The 24,356-nt window shown below is 49.0% G+C and overlaps 1 protein-coding gene across 3 annotated transcripts in view; it reads right to left on the bottom strand.

Moving 5' to 3' along the window:
* Nucleotides 1–24,356, bottom strand: part of Poc1a (POC1 centriolar protein A) — a 71,080-nt gene that overhangs the window by 19,894 nt on the left and 26,830 nt on the right. Inside the window, exons 9-10 of one of the 3 annotated variants that reach the window (XM_006511831.4) lie at nt 22,596–22,688; nt 613–728 (exon numbers count right to left, since the gene is read on the bottom strand). In XM_006511831.4, coding sequence (XP_006511894.1) covers nt 660–728; nt 22,596–22,688 — 162 coding nt within the window. In that variant the 3' untranslated portion in view covers nt 613–659. Of the gene's footprint in view, nt 1–612; nt 757–18,779; nt 18,927–22,595; nt 22,689–24,356 lie in introns of those variants that run through there. The other 2 variants (NM_027354.2, XM_006511830.4) reach the window with 2 other exon arrangements.

Here is a 24,356-nt window from a genome sequence, read left to right as displayed (position 1 = left end):
TTGTTTGTTTGTTTGTTTGTTTGTTTTGTTTTATTATTTGGTTTTTTGAGACAGGGTTTCTCTGTGTAGCCCTGGCTGTCCTGGAACTCACTCTGTAGACCAGGCTGGCTTCAAATTCAGAAATCCGCCTGCCTCTGCCTCCTGAGTGCTGGGATTAAAGGCGTGCACCACCACACCCGGCTCTCCTGCCCTGTTTTAAGTTCCTATCCTGACTTCCACTTTCTAGTTTGTCATTAGAGGAAGCATAAGCCAAATAAATCCTTTTCCCCCAACTTGTTTTTGTTTTTGGTCATAGTGTTTCATCACAGCAACAGAAATCATAACAAGACAGGCACCATGCCTTTGATCCAGTGAAGGACATGGTCCATGAGGAACACAAAGGCACTCTGAGCTTGCCTTTAAAAACTTAGCAGTTGCTAGGGATGGTGACAGACACACACCTCTGACAGCAATACTGAGTGAGGCTGGAGTAAGGGGGTCTCCAGTTCAAGGTCAGCCTAGGCCAACCAAGGTGATCCTGGCTCATTGGTATGAAAACTCAATACCAGCCAACCAACATCAAGCCAAGCAAGACAGCCATGCAGACGAGAGGTGTAGCCCATCAGGCCCTACCTGCGTGAGGATGTCCAGCTGGCCCACGATGTGCTCCAGGGTGCTGGTCAGTGTCTGAGGCATGCTGATGGACTCCTGGGGCTCGCCTTGAACTGACTCCAGACTCCTGTCTCTGCCTGGTGGGACAGGCAAATCCATTTTTGGCTAAAGACAGAAAGAGACCAGGCCCTCAGTCTATTTAGTAGTTGAGGAAACAAGAAGAGGACCATCTCTAGAGGATTATCTGAGAAGCCAGGAGGGCCGAGGAAATGGCTTCTATGTCAGCAGGAACAGCAGGGACAGGATACGCACCCCTTCCACACACCAAGGTCCACATGCCCATCTTTCATGGCAGAGACTGGGGAGAAGTGGAGTTGAGTGCCCAGCAGTCCATACTAGATGGGGCCTGAGCACAGGGCAGGTGGAGCCCTGGGTGCTCCAAGCACTCTCAGGTCTCAGAGGTCCTCAGGGAGGCTGGTCCAGCTCACAACTCTTCACTCTCAGGCACCAAGCAGGATGCTTTGTGGAGAAGCCAGAGACATGAAGGCTGCAAGGCCCTGAAGCCCCTCTTCTCCCAGACAGCTTGATTTCAACTCTGCCCTCCCAACGGCCCAGCAGCTGTGGTCCAGAAATTAGAGGGAATGTTCCAACCCCTGCCCTGCCCCAGATCCCCTGGAAAAACAAAGATCTCTATGTGACTCTTGTGCCCAGATGGCTGGCAGGAGCCAGAATCCACAGGACAGCCACAGCTGGCTTGCTTCAAACAGGACTCCAGGAATGGGAGGCCCTTGGGTTTTTATGACTTGAAGAGTGACTAAACTCCCAAATCATAAAAGTAGAGCCCCTCTCTGTACTTGAATGAAGGCTTCTCCTGTCCCAGGAAGCAGCCTGCATGTATGGAGCACTATTCCCTGAGCACAGCATGGGGTCAAGAGGCAGCCTCAGCAGATGCCACAGTCTTAATCCTGCTAGATCAACTATGCAATAGTGGCCCATGCTCTGGGTCAGTCCCCAAGCTTTGATGACCCACACGTGTCTAGTGGACACTCCAGAGGTACCATGTCACCCCTGGGCTCTGTCCAATCCAATCCACCTCCGTCTACACCCTCTCCTGCTTGTGCCCTGGCACTCACACAGTATTCTCCCTATGGATGCTTTGCCTACCCTCTCACTCTGCTAAAAGTACCTGTCCTCCCCAGCAGGAGCTCCTCTGCCCCTGAACACCTGAGCCTCCTCCTTCCCGCCCTGTTCCTCTAGCTACGTCATCTTCAGAACACAGAGGCAGAGGAATTGGTGCTGCCTGTTCAGGGGGCTCCCGTGTGGGCTGTGCTTGTCACGCCTTTCCTCATACTTGTGGACCACCCTTGTACCACAGAGCTAAGCCTACTGCACCCAGAAGCTGCCCACCTCCCAGAGCCACAGGCAGTGGAGTATACTGGGGACAACTGGGACTCAGCTAGGATAGCACCCAGCCCTGACAGCGCTGGGATGCCTGCAGACCCGTCATCAGCTGGCTGTTTACATCTCCCCTCAGTGTCAACCCAGCTGTGGGGATGACCTGGCCTGGGCATGCTCACCAGGATTACATCATAGTCCTTGGAAAGAATGGACGCAGGAGAGGGCTCACGTGACAAAGGAATGCATGACAGGTCAGCATGTGGAATCTACCTGAATATTTCTCTTTATCAGGAAAGAGTTCTGATCTTATAAACCACAAACTCTCAAGGACATATTGATGCGAACTTGAAAAATGCCAGCTCTGGTGGCCAAAGAACTTGAGTGTGAGACGTGAGCCAAAGGGACATTCTTGAGGAGACTGGTGTCGTGACCACATGCCTACTGTTGACATGCCTGCTGTGTGATGTGGACATTTCCTAAGCTCTTGGCTATCAGGACCAGGGCTCTTCCAGTCCTGGAATCAATGTACCCAGAAGCCCATTCCATAAGGAAACACTTCAGAAGCCTGCCAGCCTTGCCAAGACAGCTTGGACTCAGCACAGTGCGCTCCAGGCTCAGGTGGTTCTGTCACAGGTGAGGAGAGGCCTTGACTCTATCACTCTAGCTAGTACCTCTACCTTCTCATCTGTAAAATGGGGTCAGTAAGTTAGATGAGCTCACCTGAAGTCACCATCAAGCCTTGTGCCCCTGCCCACTCCTTTCAGACAGACACACTCTTCCTCAAGGCAGGAGAACTGTGGACCCACCAGAACAGACTACTGAGAGAAGGTTAGAGGCATCCTGTCCCGACAGCAGGCATCTTCCTGAGGATGGCCAGGCTGGTGCTGCCTGCTGCCTGCTGCCTGCTGCCCAGAAAGGAGGGATGGCAATTCTGAGTGTTTCTGCAGAGCAGCCCGGAAGCTGCCAGTGCTGAGCTGAGCTTCTGGAAACAGGGGATGATGAGGTGGGGGTGGGGAGTGAGCGCCAACTTTAGCAATCTCCGTCTGTGCCAAAGCTGAGCAGATCCAAGGGAGCAGCAAAGACTGGAGCTGTGGTGCTCCGAGCTGGAGAAGTGGCTCCAGGGGATTTATGTGTTCCCATGGATACCATGGGTCTGGGCTGTCTTCATGCCACAACAAAGGAAACTGAGGAAAGACATGCAAATCCTGGCAGGTGGAGGCTAAGCCAAGAGGGCTGTGACTTCCAGGGTAGCCTGGGCTACATGTGGAGACATATGGGATGGCAGGATGAGGACCCGTGCTTACTGAGCTCAGTCCCAAACCCATGGCAGAAGGAAAAAACTAACACGCTGTCCTCTGTCCTCCATGCACACGAGACACTACACACAGACTGGTGCACTCATACACACTCAATTTAAACAAACTGTGTGTGTGTGTGTGTGTGTGTGTGTGTGTGTGTGTGTGTGTGTGTGTGTATGTGTGTGTATAGTTTTTTGAGATAGGGTTTCCTGTGTAGCCTTGGCTGTACTAGAATTCATTTTATAGACCAGTCCAGCCTTGAACTCAGCTTCCCGGGTGGTAGGATTAATTAAAAAAAAGAAAAAAAATGTAATAAGAAAACAAAAGGAAAACAATTAAGAAGGTGCTGGGGTTTCTGGAAGCTGTGCATGGTCCCTGTAACCCCAGCCCTCGGGAAGCTGAGGCAGGAGGATCACAAATGTGAGGCCAGCCTGGGACTCCAAGTGAACTTAGGCCATGGTCTGGGCCATCCTGTCTCAAAAGAACAAAGCCCAGAATCACCACACTGAGGCTGGCCAGTGATGTTTACCTGCCATCTACTGTGCGCCCTGATCTAACGTCACCTCACTAACTCCTCGAGCCTCCTTCACGGTAGGGATGGCTTTATTATTTTTCAGTCTAAATGTTCTCTCAGGAAAGATCACCCTGATATGTTATGTACTTGCTCAAAATCACTCTGCTGGGATCTAACCTCAAAGCACAAATCCCTGGCTATCAGGCGGTCTGTGGCAGGTGACAGGTCAAGTGGCTGCAGCTGGACTTGGTTGCGCACTTTCTCCTTAGTGTCTTTGTGGAGGCCAGCAGCTCCTCTGAGCCGATCCGTTTCTGCCATCACCGCCCTCCCTGTCTATCCTGGAATGTCTGCCCAGGTGAGAACAGAGGCCCTCCACAAACACTTGATGTCTGGATGGGCCCAACCCACAGGAGCAGTGAGATTCCTGTGACAAGACCTCTTCACCATCTGCACTGCAGCAAAGGGCCACAGCCCCGCCCCCACAGCCCTGCCGTCGCTCACCTGCACTCCAGCATTCAAGAGCTGTAGCATTCCCTGAGAAGCCCTGTGAATAAGCACAAAAGCAGACACAGGAAAGCTAAGTGCCAAGGTAGTAGAGCCCTAGTAATGGAATTGCAGATGCAATAGCAGTGCAGAAGAGCGAAGATCACAGCAGTTTAACATGAAGCATCCTAGGGGCCACAGTGGTTCTCCGGTGGGATACTTATTCTTGGAGTCATCGGGGCACACACCTTTGGTCCTGACCGTCAGGTGTTTTCAACATCCCACAGGCCGTGGTCCCAGGCTGAGTAAAAGAGAAGAACTGAACGGAACTCCAGCATCCATCTCTTTCTGCTTCCTGGCTTGCGGCCACTAGTTCATGTTCTGCCACCATGCCTTTCCAGCAGCACGAACTGCATCCTCTCAAACTGGGAGCTGAAATAAACCTTCCTTCCTTCCCTTCTTCTGCTAGGTACTTTCCCACAGCAGGGGAAAAGAAACTAATAACACAGTGCACCCTAAGTAAACTCCCTACCAACGTCAGTCCACAGGTACAGTTCCACACTACGCCATTTACATCAATTGTTATTTTAGTACCAAACCCACAAGAAACATGTGGAGACTCCCTTGGGACCTGTAGGGGTCTCTTCTCAGGCCACCCTGGAGTAGGATTCTAGGCTCTGCCAGCATGTTTAAAGGATGTCTTTCCTTCTGCCAGCTCCCTGTCATATGCCACCATGGGCTCCACCCTTCATACACAGCAGGGATGTATTAAAATCACTATCTCAGGCACACAAGGCATCAACCCATGAAATCTCATTAAATACAAACCTGAACCGCCTGTAGGTCTTTGCTGTCAGAGAAATCACTCTGGGTCGATTTCCTGGCTGGTCTCTAGGTTGGCTGACTATACAAAGGGCCTAGGATACTGGGAGTTGGGGAAAAGCAGCAATCCTCCCCTAAGAAGAAAAAGGGGAATAACCTGAAAGAGCCAAGCTTTTTTTCCCTTCCAGAGAATCTGGGCTCTGTACCTAACACCGTGCAGTGTGGCTTACAACTACTCTTTTTTTTATTTTTTTCAAAGATGTATTTATTTATTATATGTGTGTAAACTGTAGCTGTCTTCAGACACCCCAGAAGAGGGAGTCAGATCTCATTACAGATGGTTGTGAGCCACCATGTGGTTGCTGGGATTTGAACTCAGGACCTTTGGAAGAGCAGTCAGTACTCTTAACCACTGAGCCATCTCTCCAGCTCCTTACAACCACTGTTAACTCTAGTTCCAGGGGATTTGACACCCTCTTCTGATCCCCTTGGGCACAAGGCATATATAGACAATTAGGAAACACATCATACACATACATTTTTAAAAGAAAGGAAGAAAGAAAGGAAGAAAGAACTGTCCTGTCAGCCTCCAAAAGGGCTAAGGTTAGGGACACAGCTCAGTGTGCTTCCCTAGCACACATAAGGCCCTTGGTCTGATCCCTGTACTGAGTAAGACTAGCACGGGGGCCCACGGCAGTCGTACAGTTACTTAAAAGCTTATACTAGTATAAGCTTTGTATTATACCCATTATATGTTCTAGCCATACACTGTAAGAAAAACAGAAGCAGGACTGGAGAGATGGCTCAGTGGCTAAGAGCACTGACTGCTCTTCCAGAGGTCCTGAGTTCAAATCCCAGCAACCACATGGTGGCTCACTACCGTCTGTAATGGGATCCAATGCCCTCTTCTGGTGTGTCTGAAGACATTGACAGTGTACTCACATACATAAAATAAATAAATAAATCTTAAAAAACAAAAGAAAGAAAACCAGAAGCATATATCCATAGATATATGAACATGCATATGAAAGCCCACAGCAGCTTTGCGATGTTGTCTGTAACCCAATGCTTACCCTCAGGGAGATAAACAGACTGGGATGTATCCACTCCATTGGCTCCTCCCCAGTAGTAAAAGGTATGACTACTTGTACATGTAACAACGTGGATCAATGTCAAAATAATTAGGCTGGAAGAAACCAGCTCAAATGAGTAATTGTATGATCCCACTTTCATAAGTCTAAGAGGCACAAAATAACTTAGGCAGCAAACTCACTACGTGAGGCTGGGGGGACGGCTTAGGGGGTAAAGGGCCTGGCCGGCTAGAATAAGGACTGGGGGTGTACCCACAGCCTCATAAAGCTGAGCAGGTGTGCCGGCGGCTGGGAACCCCAGTACTCTAGGGATGGGGACAGAACTCCAAGAGCGAGATGGCTAGCTGAATCAGCAAGCTCTGGGTTCACACGCCACAAGCACGTGCACACTTTAACTGCATATACATGTAGCCACACATGTTTACATGTTACTCACACATATATGCAAAAACCCCTCAAAAACAAAAACCAAACAAACAAAACCCTACCCCACAACAGCTGTGTATGATAGCTCCTGACTTTAATCTCAGCAGAGACAGAGGCAGACAGGTCTCTAGGAGTTGGAGGCCTGCCTGCTTGCATAGCAGGTTCCAGCCAGCCAAACCTACATAGTGAGATCCTGTTTCAAAAACAAACAAACAAACAAACAAACAAACAAAATCTTACAACAAGAAAGTCAATTAGTGTTGTTTGTATATTCAGAGGCACAAGGAAACTTTTTGAAACAAATGCAATACTCTGGATCTTGGTCATGTGTCGGGGTATGGGATTACCTAGCTGGATCTGTTTGACAAAACTCAGAACTGCACCTTTCTTCAAGGTGAATATTACCATTCTAATTACAAAACTCGATCAACTCCCTCTAAAGCTATGATTACATCTCGGTGCCCCTAGGAGCCGACCTGTCCAGCACATCCCACACTTGACAGTCAGTCCATCACTACCACTCCACACACAAGGTGAAGAGCACCACCTCCCCACAGAGCAGCGCCCAGACGCTAAGCTGCAGGCTGATGACTCTAGGTGAGAGGCGTGAGGCTTGCCAGCAATATGGGAACTAGTTTCCACCTGTGTAGAGCAGAGCGTCTCATCTCAGTGCAGTCTCCTCAGTGGAAGAGAGGAAGAAGCACACTCCCATGGGCAGGGTCCCCGAGCAGCCTTTAGCTACGCAGGGATCCACACAACATCAAGCAAGGACCGCACACAGTGGGCAAGTAGCCAGAAGCACCTGCCTTTTGACTGGACGATGCTGAGCTAACAGAACGGAGCTGCAGGTGGGTGGGCGGGTGATGATCAATGGTTGCCCAGAGTACACATTTCTCCTTTTCTTTTAATTGTGCACCCTGGACCTTGTCCTCTCCCTAGCCTGCTTCGAAAATGAAAACTCTGTAATGGACCAGTGTCTAAGAACTGACCCATGGCTTCATATGGGGCCAGAATGGGGAGGCTGGGGTGATCCAGGGCTGGGTTCTCACTAGTTTCCTCCTTGCACAGCCTGCCTGCTCACTGCCTACTTAACACATCAAAGCATCTCACTGAGTTTCCAAAGAAAGGCTGAAAACCACACTGGAAGGACTAGATGGACATGCGCACACGTGTGCGTGCACACACACACCACTGTTAAATCTCTTCAGCTTTCTTTTCTTTCACTGCAGTCTACTCACTTAGCAAGAGGAGCTCAGAGGTCTGTCCTGACCTCAGGCCATTGGCTGCTCTCAGAAGTTACAGCTGCCTTCAGCTTTGCTAAACTGGGCCCTGGGGAGGGAATTAAAAGGAGGAACTCACTTGGACTCAGCCTCACACCCAGCTTCTCATGTGGAAGAGGCAGGGCTAGCTTCTTAAATCACAATTTGCAAACTAGATATACTATACCCTTATTTGTCTTGTAATTTTGGGTTCTGGCCTGGGATCCAACAGGGAACAAACTTCTGGTTCTAAACATAGCTCTGAAGCCACGAGGAATTCTGGTTTCTTAAAAGCATCTAATTGTTTGGCAGTCTGGCCGATGCTGGCCCAAATGTGGTCCTAGGGTTCGCTTACAGCTGCTGGCTTTCTAGACTTATGACCATGCCTGTTCCCCACCCCAGGCTCTGGGGAGGGCAGGGTGCTGGGTCAGGCTTAAGTTGAGGGGCAGACAGATACAAGGTCTGAGGCCAAAGCAGGGGCTCACAGCTGAATGGGGTGCTCTGCGACCAAAGATCCCAGCCAGGTCCCAGCCAGCTACACCTCGACTCTACATAGGTTCTCACTGCTTGGAAACTGAGTGTGTGTCTTTAAAATAGACGGCAAGGAATCTATGGGCCTGATCAACACAGTCATGCCAGGCCCTCCCTGCCACCTAGGCCAGTGCAATCTGGGTTTTGAGACCAAAGGCAATACGGTTCCTTTTTATGTTATGATTCCCTCAGAGAGAGGGAATGCCGGTGATTCCATTACATCTAGGCTGTCCTCGGGCCCGTGGGCGCAAACAATAAACGGGCAAAGCACAGAACCCCACTCTGATTAGCCCAGGGCCGAGATAGCCACTCCTGGGCCCACAACCAGCCTGGCTCTGCAAAAGTTTCCAACCATTTTCCACACAGAGTGGGGGCTAGGGGTGTCTTCAAAAGAGGAGAGAGCATGCCCTGGCAGGCAGGCTTCACCTCTGCTCTCAGAAGTGAGGGGTGAGGGAACAAGATGAAACTGAGAAAGCCAAGCACTTTAAACCAAGGGAGGCCTTGAGACAGCAACTGACCACGCCCATCACAACCACACCTTTCCCAGGAGGTCCCAGTCCTTCATTCCTGGGGCTAGAAACAACAACCAGCCTTTGGGGTGGTGTTCAGGGCATCACTGCCATAGCACAGTCAGAGACACACATTGGTGGCACCTTGGTAAGGTGGGATCAGGAACACACAGAGCGAGAGGGCAGAGTAAAGTCTAGGTCCTTTAACCTGGTTTACAAGCAGCTCAGGAGGCAGGGCCACCCCAGTGAAGCCCACTTTCCTCACAGTCTCCTAGGACTTCAGAGAGACATGCCTCTGCCCAGGCCTCACGTGACTCAGCTCAGTGCCGCCCAGCCTGGAGACCTGAGTTGGATCCCTGGGATGCACACAGAGCAGCTAACCTCTGACCTCCCCGTCCAGGTGCGACAAACCACACACACACGCACACCCACACACACACACACGCGCGCGCACACGCACGCACGCACGCGCACACACACACGCGCACGCACGCACGCACGCACACATACACACACACACACGCACACACACACACACGCACAGTAAATAAGTGTTTGCCAGGCACAATGGAGTGGCTCCCCTTTAATTCCAGCACAGGTGAAGCAGAGGCGAGCAGATCTCTGAACCCAAGGTCAGCCTGGTCTTCATAGACAATTTCAGGCCAGTTGTGGCTAAAGAGATCATCTTAAAAACAAAACAAACAAACAAACAAGAAAAATAACCCAAACAAACGAACAAAAAGTTTTTAAAATGAGCTAATATTTAAGGAAGGCAATCAGAATAAAGGTGAGTGGTCAGAGGATAGGAACCTTTTTTTTTTTTTTTTTTTTTTTAAATAAAGGAAACAATGTAGCCAAGCAGAGACTCCCTCCTGGGAAAGAGTGTTCCCCTGGGACACACAGGGGTCCTAGTCAGGACAGCTTGTGCTCAGGTCGGCCCCACAAACCTTTTGTAGAGTCCACTACAGCTACACCGAGTCTCCATACAGCAAGTGCCTGGAGGGCAGGGAGGAAGGAGATGAAGAACTCTAACAAAGGCCCAGTGTTGACTGCAGCTGGCTTGTAATAAAAGATTCAATTGCTTTGAACTAATTTTAGACTTATAGAAAAGTTGCAAAATATAGTACAGAGAATTTCCATTACTCTCTGCCCCCCATGTTAGCACCTTACATAACCAGAGCATACATAGTCACTAGATCAGGAGAGCGACACTGGGAAACACCACTAACCAAAGTTATGTGAGTTTCACCAGTTTCTGCAGCTGATATTCTCCAATCCCTAGTCTAGACAGAATATTATCCAGGATTTTCATGTGTGTGTGTGTGTGTGTGTGTGTGTGTGTGTAGGACAGAGGTCAACATTGTTGACTTTCCTCAGTTGCTCTCCACTTTATTTTTTGAGACAGGGTCTCTCATAGAACCTGAAGCTCACTGATTAAGCTAGCCTGGCCGGCCAGTGACCATCCTGTCTCTGTCCCTGTCATTCCACACCTGGCTTTCTACATGAGTGCTGGAGTTCCACACTTGGGTCCTGAGGTCCGTGTGCTGTGGCTCTGCCAGCACCAGCCGCCCGCTCCCGCGCCCGCTCCCTGGCCCCTTCAGCATCCTTTCCTGTTTACCCAGCCTCCTGCCATCTGTGTCAGCTCCCCCGGCCTCCAGGACTGATACTTCCCAACAATGCTAGATGGTTGTTTTCTCAATTTGTGTTTGCCCCATGTTTCATGGGACTGACTTGAGGTTACACATTTTGCCCCTGCAGGGTCTGTCACTCAGGACTTAGTGCTGATGGCTCTGTGGGGCACTGTCCTCTCTCCAAGCTTCTCCAATGCAAAGCTGCTATTTCTCCCTCCGGAGTTAATTTGGGGGGAACTGGGTTTTTAAAAGGGAATGTGCCATGCTGTTTTTACAAACTCCATGTGTCAGCCCAGCCTGCTGATGGCTGCAGCTGCCCTACAGATGAGAGGCATCTAATGAAGATGAGCCGCAGAGACGTCTCTGGAAGACTCGGAAGCTTTGGTGACAAAGAGGAACAGTAGCAGTTTATTTATAGATGCACTTGAAGACAGATCATTGTAACTACTGGAGTTGAATTTTAAAACTCTGGGAACAAAGGCTAGACTATTTTAAACTTTCCTTGCACTTAGTTCAATGGAGAGTGGCAGAGCCACCGATCAGACCCCAGGCATCACTCCCAAGCTCAGTTAATTCATATTTTGCACAGCATAAAAGTATATGAACTAGGCCTGCCAAGACAGATATCCAGGCCTGACTCTAGCCAATCAGCAGAGGCAGCTGGCCTCAGATTAGTTAGAATCCGATGCCAGTGCCCCATGCTTCCTAGGGAGGCTGTGTCCCATGGGGTCTCATGACCTCTCCTTCCTGGAAAATGAAGTTGCAGACAGCAGAAAGAACTATAGTTACATCATCCCTCTCTCCCCTCCCCCTGCAGGCTCCAAAGAAGGCCAGCGTATCCTATCCAGTGCCTGGCCCAGGTCACCTAGCAATAGCTTGCCTATGTAGGCACTATAGCTCCAGGAAGAGTTGGGTCTCCCAAAGGACAGTGGGTCCAGGAGGTGCCCTTGTTCCTGGCCTGACTCAGAACTATGGGCAGGGTGGAGAAGAGAGCGGAGACAGCAGGATGATACACATGGGCATGCAAGTTTTTATATCCTTACTCGAGTGAAAAGACACCCCTACTCCCACCCCTGTCCCAGTCGTATGTGACCCAGGCTGGCTCTGAAACTGCTATGTAGCCAAAGATGACTCGAACTTATGATCCTCTTGCCTTTGCTCCCAAAGGCCAGGGTTGCAGGCATAGATCACCACACCTGTTTTTATTTGGTGCTGGGAATCAAACACAGTACTCTGTCAACTGAGTCATATCCCCAGCCCCACAAAATGACATTCTTGATATTCACTTGTGGGAAAACGTCAACATGTTCTAGGTATTTATTATGAAGGAATCATTAATTTTGTTGGATGTGACAATAGCCTTACAGTTATGCAATCAAGGAAAATCCTTATTTAGAGTAAAATGCTGTATCTGGAATTAAAGAAGTGCTCTGAGGGCTTCTAACAAGCGTGGGGAAGATGTAAGGTTGGCAAGTGAAGAATCCAGATGAAGGGGTTGGTATGCTATCTGCTCCACTCCAGTGCTAATCTGAATTATTCTGCCACACAAGGGCTTTTGTTTGTTTTGATGACAAGTGTTGTGGGCTGAGGCCACACTGGGAAACTCTGGCAGGAAGCAGAGCCACAGGTCGCCACCACCTTTAGGGTACTGGGCTCTGCAAGCATGGGAGGCAGATGCTCTGCCCAACTGGAAAGAATGTCTGTGCAAGGCGATGGCACTTCATAGAGAGAGCCTCTGATAGCAGTAACAGTATCCACTGAGCCCACAGCAGTGTCTAGGCCTTCAGGGAAACTAACAGTAAGATAATCTCCATGGAAACCATCTATTCTGAGTTTTTTTTTCTTTTGCCATGGTAACCAATAAGAACATAAACATAAGTATTATCCAACACCCTTACACCACATGGTCAACACCACTAGCCAATCTGGAAAATATAAAATGCAAAAAGGGGTTTTCCATTTCAAATGAGAAGCTCTGGAGTCTAATCCAGACATGTAGCTTCTACCTCCCTTTGTGGCCCGAGGGATGCCCGTACCACCCCATGCCAGCAGCTGCCAGAGGAACAAATGAAGCCAGAAAGTTACTTTCTTCATTTAGTCTGAGACCATGAAAAAACAAAACAAAAATGTAAAAACAAAAACCAAAAACAGCCTTAAGGAAGGGGCCAAAGCCAGTCAGCTACCAGGCTCACGCACTGAGGCACATGACTCGGTGGTCCCAGGCAATGGCCTCCACACCCTGACTCCTCAGCATCCTGTCCCAGGCGCACACTGGCTGCTCTGGGAGAGCCAAGCTCAGGCCTAGGGCTGTGAGCAACTGATGGTGGAAAGGAGAGCGTACGTACTCTGGGAAGCAGGCGGCTCTGGGCAGGCGTGGTCAGAAGACAACCTAGGGCTGAGGAGATAGCTCAGGGAGTCAAGGTGCTTGCTTCCAAATTTGATGACCTGAGTTCAAGACCCACATGGTAGAAAGAGAGAACTAACTTCTGAAAGTTGTCTTCAGACTTCTACTCTTTCACTGTAACACACACACACACACACACACACACACACAATCTATCTATCTATCTATCTATCTATCTATCTATCTATCTATCTATCTATCTATCTATCTATCTAAAAATAGAAAAGGCCAGGTGTGATGACTTTTAATCCTAGTTCTCAGGAGATAGGCAGACTGATCTCTGGGTTCCAGGCCAGCCTGGTTTGGCCTACATAGTGATTTTCAGGATGGCCAAGCTATGCAGAGACCCTGTTTGTTTGTTTGTTTGTTTGCTTGTTTTTTAAAAAGGAAGGAGAGGAGAGGAGAGGAGAGGAGAGGAGAGGAGAGGAGAGGAGAGGAGAGGAGAGGAGAGGAGAGGAGAGGAGAGGAGAGGAGAGGAGAAAGAGAAAGACTTTCCAGCCTGGGAAAGACTGCATGAAGGAGGTACCATCTGGAAAGAACCAATGGTGGAAGGCATCTCTGCTGGGAACAGAGAAGCAGAGCTAGCTCAAGCATCTGGGCCTGTTTCTACATGGGGCTTGTTTCTCCCACTTTCAGCTTTCTGGGTTTAAAAAATAGAATAGAGCCAAAAGAAGAGAAAAGGACGAGCCTCAAGCGCCCGAAGGCCCAGTGCTCATGCGTGCTCTGCTTGCACCACAAAGCTGGCTGCATTCTTCTGTGGCTCTGCCGGCTCTTCTGTAGAGAGGGGGGGTCTGCAAAGTGTGGACAGACAGGGCTTGTCATCATCATCAGAAAAATGGCAACGCCACAGCAGTTGCTGAGATGACAGGCACTCAAGGGCTGTGTGCGCCTTATGGCTAAGCACAATGGTTTGGCTACCCCATTGTTGCCTGACTTGGAACCATCTCTCCGCATGCAGAAGTGGGGCTCCCAACAGTCCTGAGCCCACAGCAAGAAGGAAGATCTCCCAAAGGAGTTAGCAGAGCTCAAAAGAAGGGTGTGCATGGTTGGATTTACATGCTGGGTGAGTCCTGATGCATGCAGAACTGAACCTGAGGCCTCTGAGCTCCATGCAGATTCAAGAGTCAGCAGGCTCTCTAGAGGATGGAGCTGGTCTAAGGATCCACATCTAAGGGATGTAACAGAGGTAGGAAACAGAGACACAAAAAGAGACATTGAGGACAATGCAGAAAGCAGTGGCTGGAAATGGAGCTTCAAGAACAAACTACTAGATTATAGACAGCATCTAACAGCAGCCAGGAGGCAAGAGGGAAAGACAAGCCTGGCAGAAGCCCATGCCAGGGCAGCATCTTCCTTCCTGACAGTCTTTGCTGGTGAGAAGGCTGTAGGTCAGCCTGCCTAGTTCTAAGCCCACTGATGGGTGCTTATAGGTTTAAAAGACTCACAGGACAGCACTGGAATCTCTTGGAACAATACTGAAGATTCAAACCAGAGCCACATCCCTCTCTTCAATTGCCTCTCCTAAGCTGCAACTTGAACCAGTCACAGAAATATCTAAGATGGAAAAGGACTCCTTGTCTGGGATGTCAAACACCACTGGACACATCTTCCAATAGACCAATTTTCAGAGTGGTCTGCACTGGCCACATCGCTGTCTGATGTGTTAGAAGTAGAAACTCTCTAGCAAGTAAGACACCCTGGGGATGGCCAAGCCGGCAGTTACGTTTTAACATCCCCATATTGCTATGATGCACCACTAAGTTTGAGAACCAATTGGAGAAGCTTCTGACAATAAATATATGTCAAATGTTAAAAAGACTGCCTTGGCTGGGCGTGGTGGCACACACTTTTAATCCCAATAATGGGGAAGCAGCAGGAACTAGACAAATCGCTATGAGTTTGAGAACAGCAGCCAAGATCTTATAGTGAGACTCAAAACAAAAATCTGTCTTTATCCTGACAGCTAACATGGACTCCTGCAAATGTCACCTTGTGCAAATGCAATCCGTCCTTGTAAGATTTCCACTTTCACACCAGGAAGGCATCTGAGCAGCCAGATTACCTGACATCCCAGTCCTGTTTCTGGATCCGCAGCACGCCATGTCTGCAGCGTGACACTAAGCAGCAGCAGTAGGCACTAATGATCACACTTGACCAACAACGGTAGGAATGCAGACACAGCCCCTAAGGCAGCAATGCCACGGTTCTACATGTGAGTGTGTACTCACACACACACTGAGCCTGGGGGCCTGTCTTAGGTCTGAGGGTGCTGAAGGAGAAATGGGGAGACGCCTTTTGATTCTTCATCCAAGGCCCTCTTGGTTTTGCTGCATCCCAACCCAGGGGCCCGCACTTGACTGGGTCTAGAACCATTTACCAGAATGTCATATGATCTGAGTGTAGGCTCCTCCTCTGCATGCAGAAGGCATGAATGAATTGTGCCAGGAGCCACACAGAGATATACAACAGTCTTAACATCCCCACTGTTCCTAAGTCCCTCAAAGTCCTCTGAGATCTACAAAGCATCCCAACACCAAACAGAGGATCGGGGCCCCTCAGGAGAGGGGCCAAGCTATGACTCACAGAGATGAGGAACACGATGGACAAAGCTGGTCATTCAGCCAGGTGCACAACGTATACACATAAAGAGACACCGCACAACGACCAAGATGCCCTGGGCCCAGAGGCAAGGGCAGCACCAAATGATGGGGCAATGGGCCCTGTAAAACCAACCCTTTTCCAAGCTGTGCAACTCCTGGACATCTGATTCACTGGAGCAGACAGAAAGCCAAGATTTCCCTTTAACAGTCTTGAGGGAAAAGAAAAAAAGCCAGAAATGGGGTCAAGTGGAGAAGGGAGAAGTTCCTTTTTAGACACATAAATCTGGGGTTCGTTCTGCTTCAGATACCCTCAATGACCCTCCTGCTGAGCATGCCTTCAAATTCAAGTTTCCTTTACTTTACATTTTGTTTTTTGGGGGCAGGCTCCCCTGTAGCTCAGGCTGGCCTCCAATCTTCCTCCCACCACCTTCCAAGGGCTGGAATTATAGACGTGTGCCATCCACACCCAGCTTGAGTCCTTATTTCTCACTACAAAAGCAAATGCCAGCACCAGACATTTATATTCTGGGAAACAGACCCAATGCAGGAAGTCAAACTGCTAATAGTTTGAGCATTTGTATCCCCCATAAAATTTATACGTTAGAATCATAATCCCTAGCATATTTGGAATTAAGCCTCTGGGGGGAGGTGGTAACTGGGTCATGAGGACAGAGCCGTCTTGATTAGGATTAGTGCCCTTATAAAAGGGTTTTAGCCAGCACTGTTTACTGCAGTAGAACACAGAGGAAAGGAATTAGCCCGTACCAGCACATCCTCACCAGTGCCTCTGGAACTATCAGACATGAATGTCATGACATTCATGTGTTGTTTAAAAGCTACTTAGTCCACAGTATTTTGTTACAGCAGCCAAAAGGTACCGAGATGAGATCCTTGGGGCAAATGGAAATGTTTCCTCCTCTGTGCCTCCTTAGGTGAGGTTCCTGTGGGGAAAAGCTAGGTCTTGAAAACCCCCACAAACACTCAGGACCCTCCAGATCCTCAGAATAGGGGAAATAGCTATGGAGCAGAAATCAAATCTCCTTTGCACCCAAAAACCAGAAGCACATGGCAGAACCCAAAACAAAACACAGGCATAGCGGACAACTAGAACTTTGCCCTTAGAACTTGAGGCACAAGGTAGAAGAGGGGGTCTCAAGGAGGAGGCCCTGGGCTAAGGGCAGATACCCTTGGCTAAGCCAATCACTTCTCTGGGAAAGGTTCTAGCACTAAGGCTCTGAGGTTCCTGGGCATTTTGTCCTTAAGAGTTTTGAAGATGTGTGTGTATGTGTGTGTGTCTGTGTGTCTGTATGTGTGATGTAGTATGTATGGAGTGTGTGTGTGTGGCATGTTTGTGTATGTGATGTGTGTGTGATATAGTGTGTGGTATGTTTGTGTGGTGTGTGTGTGATATAGTGTGTGGTGTGTGATGTGTGGTGTGTGTGTGATATGTGTGTTGTTTGTGTGTGTTGTGTATGGTGTGATGGATGCGTGTGGTATGTATATGTGTGGTGCATTGTGTAAGTGTATATATGTGATTGTTTCTACCCTCCTCAGAGGTTTACCTTCTACTCTGCAAGCTCAGAGGACTTTGGATCTGTCAGTTAAGACAAACAATATATGTTTGGAGGGGTCTAAAACCCTCCCTGGTCCCCACACGAACCACCTGAGGGAGGCCAGCACCGGAAATTATCCCAGTCAGCAATGCACCCACACCCTTGTCCAGTGTCCCTCTCCCCAGAAGTTCAAGTTTGAACACTTGGTCCCTCTGACTGGCTCTCAGAAGACCAAAGAGGGAGAAGAACATTCTTGAAATGGCTATGCTTCATGGGCACTGCCCATGTGCCAGGAACAGAGCCAGGCGCTGCTTGGCATACCACCCGTGAAATCTCACCAAAGGAGGACCCAGCGTCTCCCAGGTTGAGAAGAGGAACCAAGACCTCAGAGATCCAGCCACTGGTTGGTCGGGAGCCAGAAGCCAAGCTCTTAACCACAGGTAGCTTTCCTCCTTCAAATGTCACCTTGAGAAGTGAGCAGAGACGCGCCCTCAACCCACAGACCAAGGTTAATTTCTAACCCGGAGCTGCCAACCTTGAGAGTTCAGGAAGTGGGGTGGTGTTTTTCTCTGTCCGTTTCATTGAACTACCTAGAACGAGGTGTTCTTCATTTCCCACCCCACCTAGTACAACTCCTCAATTGCATAATGAGCCTCTGACTATGGCAAAAATAAGGGCAGATCCAAATAAATCCATCCTTATTCATTAAAAGTAGATTTTAAAAGTTGGGCATTTAATTTAATGCATTTAATTTTAGTATGCAGTCAGAGGCAGGCAGATCTCTGAGCTCAAAGTCAGCCTGATCTATGTGGAGAGACCTGTCCAATACAAAACAAACAAGATGTTTAAAAGTACTTTTGGGGATGGAGAGATGACTTAGTGGTTAAGAGCACTGAATGCTCTTCCAGAGGTCCTGAGTTCAATTCCCAGCAACCACATGGTGGCTCACAACCATCTGTAATGGAATGTGATGCCCTCTTCTGATGTGTCTGAAGACAGCTACAGTGTACTCATATGCATAAAATAAATATTTTTTTTTAAGTACTTCTGCAGCTGGAGTAGAAATCTGTCCTGGAGAAGATTTGGGGTGGGCAAGATGCTAACTCTGAAATCAGCCAAGACACCAGGGTCTTTCTGCCTAAGGAACAGACCCTTCAGTCCAGAGAACAGGAGGATGGGTAAGAACAGTGGGCAGGGCTGCAGCAAGGAACAGGCTAAGCAGTAGTTCCCTGAAACACCACTACAAGCATCTGCTACAGAGAAGCCCTCTGGATACCCCCACCCGTACCCCTCCAGGAGGCACTCATCTGCCCACAAGCCATCCTTCTATCCTTCTTCCAGGGCAGAGCATGGAGCTTCCTGCCTACTCTCAGTCCACAGCGTGGCCTGGAATCCTTCATGTGCAATCTTCCAAGCATAGAAAGAACCCCAGCCACGAGCCCTGAAATCCCTCCTTTGTACAACTCGACCAAGAACAGAGGGAAAATGGCACCCATTCTTCTCAGTCTGAATGGCTGGAAAATGGCTTTTGCTTTTCAACATGAAATGTGCCTAAAAATAAGCTGTGAATCTCAACCAGAGGTTGAAAATAGCTCCACAGTGAGCACAGCTCCTCTCCGAGTGAGTTTAAGGACAGCCTTCATTCCAGGATCTGAAAGCTGAAACGTCACGTTCAGAGACGAGGTCACAGGCAGGGCGGCTCAAGGGTGAAGGACCTCCAAAGGCTCACAAGCTTGTCCTTGCCAGTCTCTGCTAGGGGATGCGGGAGCAGCAAGGATCCAGGCAAGGTCTGTCCCTCTGGTTTCCAATGGCCACACTGGAGAAAGCACAAGTCAGAAGTTTCACATGTGCTTGGCCCCATGAACTCCCTGACAATCCTAAGTGCCTAGGAGCGTACACCTTGTTTTAGTGATTGGGAGACAGAGATAAGGGGCAAAGGGTATCAGAGCGGCAGCACAGTTACTTCTCCATGACTTGAGAGTAAGCCATCCTGCCACCCACAGGCCCCTCATTAGGCATTGCCTCTGAGTCAGATAGCCTCTGGGCAGGAAGGGCAATACACAGCCAATCTGAAGGAAATCCAGCTGCTAAAGGTGAAGAGTCTTTTCTTATTGTTTACCAATATCTCTAGGAGAGTCTGAAATCTGATAGGCCAAACAGCATTCCTACAAAATGGTCTAAGAGCTGAGAGCTCTGGTCCACATCTTCTGGTGGGAATCCAAACCTGACCCAAGTGAACAGAACCCTTGCGCAGGCTCCTAGAGCAGCCTACCTCAGTTCCCACAGCCTCACCCCACGCCTCCCAACCTCTTTCTCTCTGGGCTCCTCTGAAAAGAGGAGGTTTTGTAGTGATTCTCAATGGTGACACTGACAACAGCTGAAGACATTTCTGGTCGTCACAACTGGGAAGCAGGATGCTATTGGCATATATCAGGTAAGGCCAGGGATGCTAAAGACATCATGGTGCATGGGACTGCACTCAAAGAATATCTGCCCCAAATGCAGATTGCAACCTAGAGTTACTGGAAGGATGGGATGTGGGCAGAGATGAGGCGTGGAAGCTTGTCAGACCTGGTTCACAGGACAGAGCAGAGTGCCTGAACTCCCCTGAGGAGCCAAGCTCTCTGGCCATGTGGGGACCTAAGTGCCAGGGAAGAAGGGAACTCACTGCCCAGCTCCCTTCCTACCTCAGGAGAGAACCTAGCCATCACAGTTTTGAAAAAACTTACTGTTTCCAGCATAGGAGAATGAAAAACTTGTGGCGGTGGATGCCGACGGCTTACTAAGACTGACACTGACACATGGTTAAAACGGTCAATTTATATATATATACACACATATGTATATATGTATATTATGTGTGTGTGTATATATATACACATACATACATACATATATATATATACATATATATATAAGAATGAATGAGAGATCTCCATATATACCCCTACAATAAAACCGAGCAGAACAATACCCTGGGCTGCCTTCTTTTTCCCCCCCCCGAGAAACCAACCCCTCAGGCAGCATTAGGTGTGTGTGTTGGGGGGAGGGGGGCTGTCTAGAAGGCACACCTGTTCTCTCAAGGCTCTAGAAGGGATTTAAGACAAAGAACAAGAAGTTCCTATCTCAACCAAGAATAACGCTAAGATTACTGTGTCACTTTAGGTGCCTTCAAGACACACCTGTGAGTACTCTGAACCCCTGAAGAAATGGCGGCTTGGGAAGATGGGGTGCTTGCCCAGGACTACCCAGCAGGGTTCAGAGGCAGCTCCATGACACCAGAACTCATATCCTGTCCCCTGTTGAGTCCCATGTAGGGCTGCCTATTGGTGAGACTATAGCAATAGTCCTGATATGGGCCTCAAAGCAGATTGGGGACAACTGGCTACCTTGAGTCCTGTTGAGCCCTTCACTTCCAGTTCTCCATTCTGTCATGCTGGCTTCCTCTACCCACGTGACTACACCCTAGACTCTCAGGCCCTGAAGCTCTGGGAAACAAGGCGGGTGTGTTCCCCGTTCTGAGTGGGGCTGAGGGACAACAGGCAGTTTGTCCAAGTTAGTTTCCTAATAACTATAACAAAAAAAAAATACAGGCAATCTCACTAGTCATCAAAACTACAATGAGATTCCACCCCAGTCCTGTCAGAATTGACAATAAGAAACAAACAACAAATGTTGGCAAGGATGGAGACAAAATGTCCACTTGTACTTCCCTGGTGGAAATGTAAGCGAGCAGCCACTGTGGAACTCAGAGTGGAGGCTTCTTAAACGACTAAAAGCAGATCTACTGTGTGGCCCAGCTCTGCCACTCCAAGTCCGCATAGCCCAGAGACACCTGCAGCCTTACTCACAACAGCTAAATTACAAAAAGAACAAAGCTATGTTGTTTGCAGGCAAATTGGTGCAATCAGAGTTGTCTGGATTAAATAAATCAAGGCAGTCTCAGAAAGGCCAATCCCAAATGTTTTCTCTCCTTTGCGGTTCTTATATTTACTATAAATTCATAAACTGTGTATATACATATAACATGAAAGTACAAGTTAAACTGTAGGGGCAAAGATAGTGACCAAGAGTGGGAGGAAGAGAGTGGAGAGGGCAGGGGGCAGGAGAAATACGCTCAATGCTTGCATGAAACTCTTTTTAATAATAATAAAATAGTAGTAATGTCAATTTTTCTTCCTCCTGATGCTAACCATCCCCCTGAGGCAGACAGCAGTAGCTTCCTAGGATGAGAACAGCTGTCAAGCAGCCCCTGCCACCAGCAGCCACCTGCATGATTACTTAGCCTTGCTCAGAGGACAGCATGGTTCCAGCTCAGAGTCTCACCTGAGAACTAGGGCAAGAACCGCCCACTCGCTCTGCAGGCAGTGAGCGCATGGAAAGGCCCAGCAGTGCTGGTCTCCCTGTAAGTGCCCAACAGTCAGGGAGCTGCAGGATAGAGGGCAGGATCCACACAGGACCCCAGCCTCACCATTCAAAGTGCTTTCTAGGCAGAAAAGGGATCGGCAGCAAGGAGAACACTGGGGCGACCCAGAGAGCCCCAAACAGCCCATAGCTCAAACACGGAACAGAAACAAAGCCTCCAGCCATGGTGGCTAGTCAAGGGAGAGATCCTTGGGGAGAAGACTGTAGGCACAATGTGGGCTACTCCAGAGGCAGTTCTAGTGCAGACTGGGCATGTGGTAGGAGAGATTCAGCCACTGCAAGCCCAGGACAGACCAGGAGGCTTCCTGGTTCTATTCTGAGTTCCAGCCTTGACTTGCTGGGGGTTTGGGCGAGCCGCTTCCTGTTGCTCAGGCCAGCTTCCTCCTGCCCAGGAGGCCACAGTGCTTCTCTGGCCCAGGGGGAAGAGAGGGTACATAGTCCATGGCCACAGAAGCTTAAAGCCTTGGGGTTTCAACCAAAGTTGAAATAAGTGATAGGTTTATCTAATGAGCCTTTATCAGCTATCATTTTTCACCCAGTTATTTATTTTACAAAATTAAAGATTCTTTTTACTCAGGAATACTGAATGTCCTTTTACCAACAAAGGTACTAAAAATGGTTGTGGCTAATGAACTTCCTCTCCATGGTTTAAGGGGAAAAAGAAAAAAGAAGTGAGACTAACCAAACCAGGGTCTTTCCCATCCGCCCGTCCCAGCTGAGCCCTCTAGGAACCATGTACGTGGGTCCTGTGATCGAAGGAAGGCCTGGCATGGGACAGGTCCTTGTGTGCCTTGGCCTACTCCAGCAGCAGCGCATGCCATGACAGTACCCCCACCAAAAGGGCCAGCATCCTGTACCCTAAAATTGTTCTGCTGCCTTTATGTCTCCTTTGTTCATTCTGGGTTGGCACCAAGGCTCAAAGTGTTATTTGGTAGACCATACCAGGGTTCCTTTCTCGTGACAGAGAAGCCTCCAGGCCCCCTCATCTCCAAGCCTTGTGCTGATCACTGTGACTATCTCAGAGTCACATGGCTCAAGACCTAACTGCCAAACCACTTACCAGAGTTCCAGAAGAGCTGGTTAGGGGTGGGGGCCTCCGTGCCTTCATGTCTCCATAATCAACAATGTCAAAGTTACTCTTCCAGACCATCACCTGCCAAGAGCAACAGGCAGAGGTGAGAGAGGTAATTGAATTAACCCCAAAGTTCTCAGCAGTAGTGGCTCCCACCTGATAATGCCAATTCAACTCTGGGCCCTGCCCCATATCCCTGATGAGGAGTCTCTGGGGACATTTGGCACCAGGATGGGGTATCACCATGTAGCACGATTAGATCTTAGCACCTGTTTGTCCCTCTACCCAAGTGCCATAGACGTCTCAATGTCAGAATCACTATTAAATCCCTTTGTTTCCTTTCCTTGTTTATCATGTCGACCTGGAAAGGAAGGCTTGAGGGTAGTGGCTTGCCCATGACACTCTGTGAAGTCATGAAGTCATGAAGATAAACTCCAGACCACACTATTGGACAAATGGCCTGACTCCAGCCCCTTACTGTGAGGCCTTAGGAGAGGGATTCAGCATTTGTCTTGTGCCCTCTTCTGTGAAAAGATCCCAGCTCCCACCTCCCAGAGCTGCTAGGAGGCTCACAGGACACAATGGGACACAGTCACTGGCATCATGGAATGGACAGTAACACACTTATTATTTTAAGCCCAATAAGTTTAACAATAAGAAAAAAACCACTCTTAGCCAGGTATGGTAGCATCTGCACTGGAGGCGAAAGCAGGCAAATCTCTGTGTTCAAGGCCAAGTTGGTCTCCACAGACCACCCAGCACTAAAGAGTGAGATCCCACGTCAACGTAGCTACACAGACAGACAGACAGACAGACAGACAGATAAGTTTGATTCCAACATAGCTACTATAACCTCTGTAACTCTAGTACCAGGGGATCCGACGGCCTCTTCTGGCCTTCACAGGCACTGCATAAATATGATACACAGGCACACATAGAGGCAAGGAACACCTATTCTCATTTCTAAAAGAAAGCTAAAGATACAAAAATAAATGTCAAAAAAAGTCTCAAATAAATAACTAACCACACTGTCTTCCAAAAGAGGATAATGCCTAAAAGCATATCACAAAGGCTGGGAGAGTCACCCTGCCAGGAAGCAAGAGCACTCCCTAGTGGTGGCTAGAAGCCATGGCAGCCGGGCGCTGCTGGCTTCTCTTTAGGGAGGGTGGCTCGGCCATCAGAGGAGGAATCAGGCAACAGTGGTGTCACACAAGAGCCACCACTCTATCACTCTAGAAGATGTGACATGTAGATGCCACCCCACTGGGACACAGCAATGCACATGACTCCTCCAGAGGCTCCTCACAGTTACCCACCACTGTTCATACCTCCCAGAGAGATGGGCATACAGATGGGTACCTCATCTGCCATTTTACAAACTGAATGTTGGCATACACATGCCACATGGACAAGATCCTTACATAACTGTGGAGACCTAACATTACCAACAACAGAGTGGCCAGCACGAAGGTAGACATAACACCAATGTCACCCCAGAAAAACAAGAACAAACTGTAAAAAGGTGAGGAATTGGCAGCCTCGCTGTCTGAGGAAAACCACAGCCAGCTTCTTGTGTCGGTGACTCTGTTTTACCCTGGCTTTTAGCATGCACATCTACTACCCAGTCAACTCGAGCGTCCGCCATACAGCTCTGCTTGTAAACTCACTGGAGGCTCGAGGCTTTCCATGGCCTTCCTCCTCTTTGGCTGATAGCTAAGACCTAGTGATGGAGTGGGAAGATACAAGCTG

Source organism: Mus musculus, chromosome 9 (genome assembly GCF_000001635.26).
Source record: "Mus musculus strain C57BL/6J chromosome 9, GRCm38.p6 C57BL/6J".
NCBI classification, from domain to species: Eukaryota; Metazoa; Chordata; class Mammalia; order Rodentia; family Muridae; genus Mus; species Mus musculus.
The sequence above is the reverse complement of the archived record's forward strand: the minus strand, read 5'-3'. Positions and strand labels throughout refer to the sequence as shown.